General features: G+C 38.9%; 1 protein-coding gene across 1 annotated transcript; it reads left to right on the forward strand.

Moving 5' to 3' along the window:
• Window positions 1-2289: 2289 nt before the first annotated feature.
• On the forward strand, window positions 2290-10178 carry LOC306651100 (BRISC complex subunit Abraxas 2-like; the record flags this gene model as incomplete). The annotated part of the gene is made up of 2 exons (XM_079123622.1): window positions 2290-2316; window positions 8485-10178. The coding sequence occupies 2 exons, from the start codon at window positions 2290-2292 to the stop codon at window positions 9505-9507; spliced, it is 1050 nt and encodes a 349-aa protein (XP_078979748.1). The 3' UTR covers window positions 9508-10178.
• Window positions 10179-10783: the final 605 nt, after the last annotated feature.

The following is a 10783-nucleotide window of genomic DNA, read 5'->3' on the forward strand; positions in this document are numbered from 1 at the left end:
ATAGGAAAATGGTTTAAACAAAGTATAAGTATTTAGGAATAAGATACAATTATCATTATCAAAACTAAATACAAAGAGATACTATCAAACAAAAGTAGTCAATAACAAAGTATAGGTGCCTGCCATACATGGAGGCTTTGCCTGTAATTCCAACTACTCAGGAGGCTGAGGCAGGATGATTGCAAGTTTGAGGCCAGCCCGAGCATTTTAGTGAGACCCTGTCTCAAAATGTTAGAAAGGGTGGGTATGGAGCTTAGTGGTAGATTCATCCTGGGTTCTATCCCCAGTGCCAGTTAAAGAAAAAGGTAGTAGCATAGCAGACTTGAGACTAATAATCTGGGGTTGGGGTTGTGGCTCAGTGGTAGAGCACTTGTCTAGCATGTGTGAAGCATTGGGTTCGATTCTCACATAAATAAATAAAATGAAAGTCCATCAACAACTAAAAAAAAATGTTAAAAAAGACTAATTATCTAAACAAAACAAAATGAACATTACTTCCTTTTCAAATATTCTTGACTTTTTCCTAATTTGTATATAATACAGGCCAATTTTTAAGTTGAAAAAAAAGCAGAAACACTTCTATTTTCTAAAATCTAAACATTCCCCTATTTGAACTTGGACAATGAATGAAAATATATTGCAACCTGTGCTGCTCTAATAGGCAGAGATAGCTACCACCATCTTGGGTTGACACCAATTGCAGGGTACTACATGTGAATAAATATAATGATAAATTTTCAATTTATAAATTTATGCATTTTGTATTTTGTTAATGCATTATAATATCTGTACTCTTCTCATTTTTTGGTCTCATACTGAGAATTAGTTTTAATATTTTCATTTCAAATGTTGCCAATATGCTGAAGATGTTCTACTTAAGCATCTAACTTTTTATATTAATCACAAATAGACAAACCAAAGATAAAATCACTTCAGTTTACCTGTCAAAATGTGGAGTTGCAAGCAGGCAAACACCTTTAAAAAGAAAGGTAATTCATACAAGTGTAAAAACTCAAATTTTACAAAATTTTAATCTTTATTTTGAAATTATTCTTTAGTAAATAGAGTGATTTGAACATTTATACAGAACAATTACATAATATATTACATTCTCATAACAAAAATATGGAGAATACATTACATGAGATTTACTGTTTTGTAATGTCAAAATATGGTAAAGAGGAATTTGGAATTTTCAAGTTAGTTGAATGAAAACATTTGAGAATCACTGTTTTTAAATATTTGGAGCAGAAACGATCAACTGGAAGTACAGATCAGTGACCTCTATGTTTATAAAAACCCCATGAAAAAGTAAACAACTGAAAAAACATGAATAAAGATAAATGAAATTTAAAGAACAGAAAAAAACCTTAGCTTAAGATGCATTCTGTAGTTTACATTTTAAAACTTATGTTATCTAATAACTTGGTACAAAGTAGTTGACTGGATTGATAAAACTATCAAGAAATGAGCATGAGGCTGTGGAAAACTGTTGAAGAAGCTCTCTTCAACTCTAATGAAAGATAAATGGTCCCCCCACTGGAGCAGTGAACTCGGACAACTGGGAGCGTCGTTAGAGGAGGCCGCTCAGCACAGCGCTGGGACTCGGAGCAACCACTGGGGCTGCGGTGGCTGCCCAGGGGAGGAGCAGCGAGGAGAGCTGTGTGGACTCAGAACACCGGGGCCTGCCCTGAGGAGGAGGAGGAGGAGCGTGGCCACTTGGATTCGGAGTGACTATACCAGAGCTACAGGCAGTTGCCAGAAGAGGAGATGGGTGGGGAGCTGTGTGGACTCAAACAACTTCTGAACACCGGGGCCTGCCCAGAGGAGTAGGAGGAGGAGGAGGAGTGTGGCTGCTTGGATTCGGAGTGGCTATACCAGAGCTACAGGCGGTTGCCAGAGGAGGAGCAGCGTGGCGAGCTGTTTGGACTCAAACGACTTCTGAACACCGGGGACTGCCCTGAGGAGTAGGAGGAGGAGGAGGAGGAGCGCAGCAGGTCATTTGGACTCGCAGTGACCGCATTAGAGCTCCAGGCGGCTGCTCAGAGGAGGAGGCGAGTGGTGAGTTGTTTGGACTCAAAGCGACCGTTCCTGAACACAGGGGGGCTGCCTGGAGGAGAAGCACGGTGGGTCGCTTGGTCTCGAGTGGCCGCACCAGAGCTCCGGGCGGCTGCCCAGAGGAGGCGTGCAGCAGGTCACGTGGATTCAGAGCCACTCAGAGCAACCACTCCTGAACACCCGGGGGGTTACCTGGAGGAGGAGGAACGGGGAGGGTCACTTCAACTTGGAATGATTGACCAGGGCTACGGGCGGTTGGTGGGAGGTGGAGGCACGCAGTGAGTTGCTTGGACTCCTAGTGACCGCACCGGAATACTGGGCGGCTGTCTGGAGGAAGAGGCATGTGGCGGGTCTCTGGGACTCAGAGCGATTGTTCGGGGCCCCAGGAGGCTGCTCAGAGGAGGGGCCGCATAGCCAGGTGATTAGGTGCAGAGCAGGGTCACAGGATATAGGAGGCTTCTTGGTGGAAGAGCCGCACAGAGACAGGCTTAGGGCGAGGCGAAGGTTCCAGGCCTGCGGGCAGATTCTCTGAGGAGGGGCAGCCTAAGGAGATTCATCTGTGAAGGGTGAGGCTTCCAGGCCCAGGAGGTAGGGCCGGGCACCTGGGAAATTTGCAGAGGAAGGCAGCCCAACCAGGCGGTAGCTGTAAATTGAGGGAAACCTCTAGGAGGGGAACTGACCAGCGAGACCTCCCCACTGGGTGAGTCTTCCCCGCCGGGTGAGGTTTCCCCACAAGGACGGTAAAACCAGAGACACAGGCCCAAACAGGCCTTGCCTCAGCCCACAGCCTAGATACCCTTTGGGTGACCATTGGTCAACAAGTGGAGGCACCTCTGCCCACTAGCAGGGAATATACCCCACCTGAAGGCCACCACTCCTAAAGAGGCAGCTTCCTTGTGGAGCACCGCATTATCAACTTCCTCCAAGACTTCAGCCTACTGAAGGCTAAGAGGGGATATATATAGAAATCTACAGGGACATTGTAAGTCAATAGAGGAAATCTGCAATATCACAGCGGTCCACTGATACCTGAACAACATGAGAAAACAAGGAAAGAAATTGCCACAAACAAATCTAGATGTTACATCAATAAAACCCAATGAGAGCATGGCAGAAGAAATGACAGAAAAGGAGTTCAGAATGTACATAATTAAAATGATCAGGGAAGCACACGATGAGATGAAAGAGCAAATGCACGCACTGAAAGATGAGATGAAAGAGCAAATGCAGGCATTGAAAGATCTCGCAAATTGACAGTTAAAAGAGCAAATACAGGAAGCAAAAGATCATTTCAATAAAGAGTTAGAGATATTGAAAAAAAAAACAAAACAAAAATCCTTGACATGAAGGAAACAATAAACCAAATTAAGAACTCCATAGAAAGCATATCCAGTAGGATAGAACACCTGGAAGATAGAACCTCAGACATTGAAGACAAAATATTTAACCTTGAAAACAAAGTTGAACAAACAGAGAAGATGGTAAGAAATCATGAACAGAATCTACAAGAACTATGGGATATCATGAAAAGGCCAAATTTAAGAATTATTGGGATTGAGGAAGGCCTAGAGAAACAAACCAAAGGAATGAACAATCTATTCAATGAAATAATATCAGAAAATTTCCCAAATCTGAAGAATGAAATGGAAAATCAAGTTCAAGAGGCTTATAGGACTCCAAATATACAAAATTACAACAGACCCACACCAAGGCATATTATGATGAAAATATCTAACATAAAAAATAAACAGAATTTTAAAGGCTGTGAGAGAAAAGAACCAAATTACATTCAGGGGGAAACCAATACGGATATCAGCAGATTTTTCAATCCAGACCCTAAAAGCTAGAAGGGCCTGGAACAACATTTTTCAAGCCCTGAAAGAAAATGGATGCCAACCAAGAATCTTATACCCAGCAAAACTTACCTTCAAATTTGACGATGAAATAAAACCCTTCCATGATAAACAAAAGCTAAAAGAATATACAAAAAGAAAGCCAGCATTACAGAACAGTGTCAGCAAAATATTCCATGAGGAAGAGATGAAAAACAAAGAAGCAAATCAGCAAAGGGAGGAATTATCCTAAAGGAATTGTCAAATAAAGGAGGAACCAAGTTGTGTCAAATAAATAAATAAATAAAATTTTAAAAATGAACCAAATGACCGGGAAACCAAATCATATCAATAATAATCCTGAATGTTAATGGCCTGAATTCATGAATCAAAAGACATAGACTGGCAGATTGGATTAAAAAGAAAGATCCAACAATATGTTGCCTACAAGAGACTCACCTCATAGAAAAAGATACCCATAGACTAAAAGTGAAAGGATGGGAAAAACATACCATGCACATGGACTCAGCAAAAAAGCTGGAGTATCCATCCTCATTTCAGATAATGTGGACTTCAAGCCAAAGTTAGTCAGAAGGGATAAAGAAGGTCATTACATACTGCTTAAGGGAACCATAAATCAGCAAGACATAACAATCATAAACATCTATGCCCCAAACAGTGGCTCATCCATGTATGTCAAACAAATCCTTCTCAATTTCAGAAACCAAATAGACCATAACACAATAATACTAGGTGATTTCAACATGCCTCTCTCACCACTAGACAGAACTTCCAGACAAAAATTGAACAAAGAAACCATAGATCTCAATAACACAATCAATAATTTAGACTTAATGGACATTTATAGAATATACCATCCAACCAAGAGTGAATACACTTTATTCTCAGCAGCACATGGATCCTTCTCTAAAATAGATCATATATTATGCCACAAAGCTAATGTTAGCAAATACAAGAAGATAGAGACACTACCTTGTATTCTATCAGATCATAATGGATTGAAGTTAGAAATAAATGAAAGAGTAAAACACAGAAACTATTCCAACATCTGGAGATTAAACAATATGCTATTATATGATGAATGGATAACAGAAGATATTAGGAAGGAAATTAAAAAATTCTTAGAGGTAAATGAGAACAAAGAAACATCATATCAAAATCTCTGGGACACTATGAAAGCAGTACTTAGAGGGAAATTTATTTCATGGAGCACATTTAATAAAAGAAGTAAAACTCAACAAATAAACGACCTAACACTACAACTCAAAGCCCTAGAAAAAGAAGAACAGAACAGCACCAAAAGTAGTAGAAGACAGGAAATAGTTAAACTCAGAGCTGAAATCAATGAAATTGAAACAAAAGACACAATACAAAAAATTGACAAAATAAATAGTTGGTTCTTCGAAAAAATAAACAAAATTGATAAATCTTTAGCCACACTAACAAAGAGAAGACAAGAGAAAACCCAAATCACTAAAATTCGGAATGAACAAGCAAATATCACAACAGACAGGATTGAAATACAAAACATAATTAGAAGCTATTTTGAAAATCTATACTCCAACAAAATAGAAAATTTCCAAGACATCAACAGGTTTCTAGAGACATATGAATTGCCTAAACTGAACGAAGAGGACATACACAATTTAAATAGACCAATTTGAAGTACTGAAATAGAAGAAGTCATCAAAAGCCTACCAACAAAGAAAAGTCCGGGACCAGATGGGTTCTCAGCCAAGTTCTACAAAACCTTTAAAGAAGAGCTCATTCCAATACTTCTCAAAGTATTCCATAAAATAGAGGAGGAGAGAACCCTCCCAAACTCATTCTATGAAGCCAATATCACACTGTTACCTAAACCAGACAGAGACTCATCAAGGAAAGAAAATTTCAGACCAATATCTTTAATGAACATGGACACAAAAATTCTCAAGAAAATTTTAGCAAATCGCATACAAAAACATATTAAAAAGATAGTGCACCATGATCAAGTGGGTTTCATCCCAGGGACGCAAGGTTGGTTCAACATCAGGAAATCAATAAATGTAATTCACCATATCAATAGACCTAAAGTCAAGAATCACATGATTATTTTAATAGATGCAGAAAAAGCATTTGATAAAATACAGCATCCCTTCATGCTCAAAACACTAGAAAAAATAGGGATAGTGGGAACATTCCTTAACATTGTAAAGGCCATTTGTGCTAAGCCCATGGCTAATATCATTCTAAATGGTGAAAAACTGAAAGCATTCCCCCTAAAAACTGGAACAAGGCAGGGATGCCCTCTTTCACCACTTCTATTCAACATCGTCCTTGAGACTCTAGCCAGAGCAATTAGACAAACCAAAGAAATTAAAGGGATACGAATTGGAAAAGAAGAACTCAAACTATCCCTGTTCGCTGATGACATGATTATATATTTAGAGGAACCTGGAAATTCCACCAGAAAACTCTTAGAACTCATAAGTGAATTCAGTAAAGTAGCAGGTTACAAGATCAATGCTCATAAATCCAACGCATTTTTATACATAAGTGATGAATCTTCAGAAAGAGAAATTAGGAAATCTACCCCATTCACAATAGCCTCGAAAAAAATAAAATACTTGGGAATCAATCTCACAAAAGAGGTGAAAGACCTCTACAATGAGAACTACAGAACACTAAAGAAAGAAATTAAAGAAAACCTTAGAAGATGGAAAGATCTTCCATGTTCTTGGATAGGAAGAATTAATATTGTCAAAATGGCCATACTACCTAAAGTGCTATACAAATTCAATGCAATTCCAATTAAAATCCCAATGACGTACCTTACAGAAATAGAGTAAGCAATTATGAAATTCATCAGGAAGAATAAGAAACCAAGAACAGCTAAAGCAATCCTTAGCAGGAAGAGTGAAACAGGGGGCATTGCAATACCAGATCTTCAACTCTACTACAAAGCAATAGCAACAAAAACGGCATGGTATTGGTACCAAAATAGAAAAGTAGAACAGTGGTACAGAATAGAGGACACGGACACAAACCCAAATAAATACAATTTTCTCATACTAGACAAAGGTGCCAAAATATGTAATGGAGAAAAGATAGCCTCTTCAACAAATGATGCTGGGAGAATTGGAAATCCATATGCAACAGAATGAAACTAAACCCATATCTCTCACCATGCACGAAACTAAACTCAAAATGGATTAAGGACCTCGGAATCAGACCAGAGACCCTGCATCTTATAGAAGAAAAAGTAGGTCCAGATCTTCAACATGTCGGCTTAGGACCAGACTTCCTTAACAGGACACCCATAGCTCAAGAAATAAAAGCAAGAATCAATAACTGGGATAGATTCAAACTAAAAAGTTTTCTCTCAGCAAAGGAAACCATCAGCAATGCGAAGAAAGAGCCTACAGAGTGGGAGTATATCTTTGCCAATCATACTTCAGAGAGAGCACTAATCTCCAGAATCTATAACAAACTCAAAAAACTGTACTCCAAGAATTCAAATAATCCAGTCGACAAATGGGCTAAGGAAATGAATAGACACTTCACAGAAGAAGATCTACAAGCAATCAACAAACATATGGAAAAATGTTCAACATCTCTAGTAATAAGAGAAATGCAAATCAAAACCACCCTACGATTCCATCTCACCCCAATTAGAATGGCGATTATCAAGAATACAAGCAACAACAAGTGTTGGCAAGGATGTGGGGAGAAAGATACACTCATACATTGCTGGTGGGGCTGCAAATTAGTGCAGCCACTCTGGAAAGCAGTGTGGAGATTCCTTAGAAAACTTGGAATGGAACCACCATTTGACCCAGCTATCCCACTCCTTGGCCTATACCCAAAGGACTTAAAATCAGCATACTATACTACAGAGATACAGCCACATCAATGTTCATAGCTGCTCAATTCACAATAGCCAGACTGTGGAACCAACCTAGATGCCTTTCAGTTGATGAATGGATAAAGAAACTGTGGTATATATATATAATGGTATATTACTGAGCCATAAAGAATGATAAAATTATGACATTTGCAGGCAAATGGATGAAATTGGAGAATATCATGCTAAGTGAGATAAGCCAATCTCAAAAAGCCAAAGGACGAATGATATCACTAATAAGTGGATGATGACTCATAATGGGGGGAGGGAAGGGTTAGTGTTAGGGTTAGAGTTAGGGTTAGGGAGGGGGCCAATATGGAGGAAAGAAGCACTGTATAGAGGGAAAAGGGGTGGGAGGGGTGGGGGGAAGGGAAAAATAATAGAATGAATCAAACAACATTACTCTATGTAAATTTATGATTGCACAAATGGTATGCCTTTATGCCATGTACAAACAGAGAAACAACATGTATCCCATTTGTTTACAATAAAAAAATAAATAAATAAAAAATAAATAAATAAAAAAGAAAGATAAATGAATTCAATATTTGTCTCTTATTTACATAGTATTAGTAGTAATAGCAACAATTGGTTCATTTACACTCATTATAAAAATTTATTTCTAGGATCTAAATAAACAGAAAATACTAGGTAAGTACAGTTTTTAAAAATGAAATATTGATTTCCCAGGATTCCCAGGGGCGGGCGGCCGGAAGGCCGTGCGCCCTCGCGGGGCATGATGGGGGGGTTGGAGATTTCCATCATGGCGGCTTCCATTTCAGGCTACACCTTCAGCGCTGTGTGTTTCCACAGCGCCAACAGCAACGGCGGACCACTAAGGATTTTTGCTGGGAGAGCTTCATCTCCACTGCCAACAATTCCACTCACGCTTTAGAGTATGTTCTCTTTAGACCAAATCGCAGGTATAATCAAAGAATATCACTTGCTATCCCCAATCTAGGCAATACTAGCCAACAAGAGTACAAAGTGTCTTCAGTGCCAAATACTTTTCAGAGTTATGCCAAAGTTATTAAAGAACATGGTACTGACTTTTTTGACAAGGATGGAGTGATGAAAGACATCAGGGCCATTTATCAGGTTTATAATGCACTTCAGGAGAAAGTACAGGCAGTGTGTGCAGATGTAGAAAAGAGTGAGCGAGTTGTTGAATCTTGTCAGGCAGAAGTGAACAAATTAAGAAGACAAATCACTCAGAGGAAGAATGAAAAGGAACAAGAAAGAAGACTGCAGCAGGCAGTGTTTAGCAGACAGATGCCATCTGAGGGTGTGGAGCCTGCGTTCAGTCCTCGGAGGCCCCCTTCCGGGTTTGCAGCCGAAGGCAGAGGTGCACTTGCAGATGTGGAACCCTCTGACCCTCCTCCTCCTTATTCCGACTTTCACCCAAACAATCAAGAGAGTACTCTGAGCCATTCACGCATGGAAAGGAGTGTCTTTATGCCGCGACCTCAAGCCGTGGGCTCTTCTAATTATGCTTCCACCAGTGCCGGACTGAAGTACCCTGGAAGTGTTGCAGACCTTCTTCCTTCCCAAAGAGCAGCTGGAGACAGTGGTGAAGAATCAGAGGACAGTGATTATGAAAATTTGATTGACCCTACAGAGCCCTCTAATAGTGAATACTCATATTCGAAGGATTCACGACCCATGACACATCCCGATGAGGATCCCAGGAACACTCAGACCTCCCAGATTTAACTAAACAAAAGAAACTCTCCACTTAGCACTGTTTTTCTTAATTGCTTATTGAGAGTTTGTTGAGGACTCAATCTGGGCACAGAACGACTTTACCAGATAGTTGTGGCTCACTAGAGGAGAGTCCTCGTGTGCAGGACTTGTAGGAGCCTCTGCCGTAGGTCCTCACCTTCGATGCAGTGTGCAGGTTTCATGACAGAATCATTCAGATAATCAAATTGTCCTAATTCTGGTGCGATTCATGGATGTACTGGTAAATTTAGGCAAAGCAAAACTTTATAGTTTCTGTTCTTTAAATTGGAAATTAGAGACTAAGCACAATTAGTCTATAAATGTTCTAATAAATCAAAAACTTACCTCTTGCACTATCATGCCTTGAAATTTACTTTTTCAAAGGGAAACAAGTTTAGCAGAGCAGCCTTCAAAGAACTTCTTTCTATCATGAGCCAAATTCATCTTTGCCAGAAAAGAAATTTTGGTAATTCCAAGAAGCCTGATTGGAACAAATTGGATATACCTTCTCTTGTCTGCATGACTTTGTGAGATCGAAAGAGAGGGCTTTGTTTCAACTTTTTTCTACTAGCCTGATATGTATTGTCACTTAAAATGGTTGCCTTAAAAAAAAAAAAAAAAAAGTAGAAATACTAACTACCAGTAAGTAATCATCCAAATAAGTATGTCATAAAATGTTGATCATTTTTTTTTTGGTGAATGACAGTGACTGCTGTGTTGCACTAGCACATTATGGTCTCTGTTCTGGAGTCCTAGAGGAAGGATACACAGCAGTGGATCACAAAAAGGAGTTCTTTACCAGACCTGAGTTTTATGACGAACAGATTCCAGACACAGGATTTAGCTGAGTTCACATGTAAAGGATATAACTCATTTAGATCTTCTGACAAATCCTAGTGTTAGTTTTATTTGCGGAGGAAAGACATTTAATAAACTGTTTGGGAATCTTGGTAAATAAAGATTCATTTTAAATCTGAAAAAAAAAATGAAATATTTTTAGTAATAATAAATTCTCCAACGACAAGAAAGAGTTCAAAAATGGTCATTCAAACAGAATTGAAGAATGCTAAAACAATGGAGTCAGCTGGAAGTCTAAATAAAATCAAAATAACATTTAATTATGCTACTTAGAGAAGTAGCTCATAATTCTTTGCTTAAAAAATCAATTAAGCTTTTTCACAGGTAAAAATTAAAGAAATCAAATTCATAACATAAAAATATCTTAAAAGTACAGAAAATAACTGAACGAGTGCAAGTTCATTGTTAA

This window comes from Sciurus vulgaris (assembly GCF_902686455.1).
Source record: "Sciurus vulgaris genome assembly, chromosome: X".
Classification (NCBI taxonomy): Eukaryota; Metazoa; Chordata; class Mammalia; order Rodentia; family Sciuridae; genus Sciurus; species Sciurus vulgaris.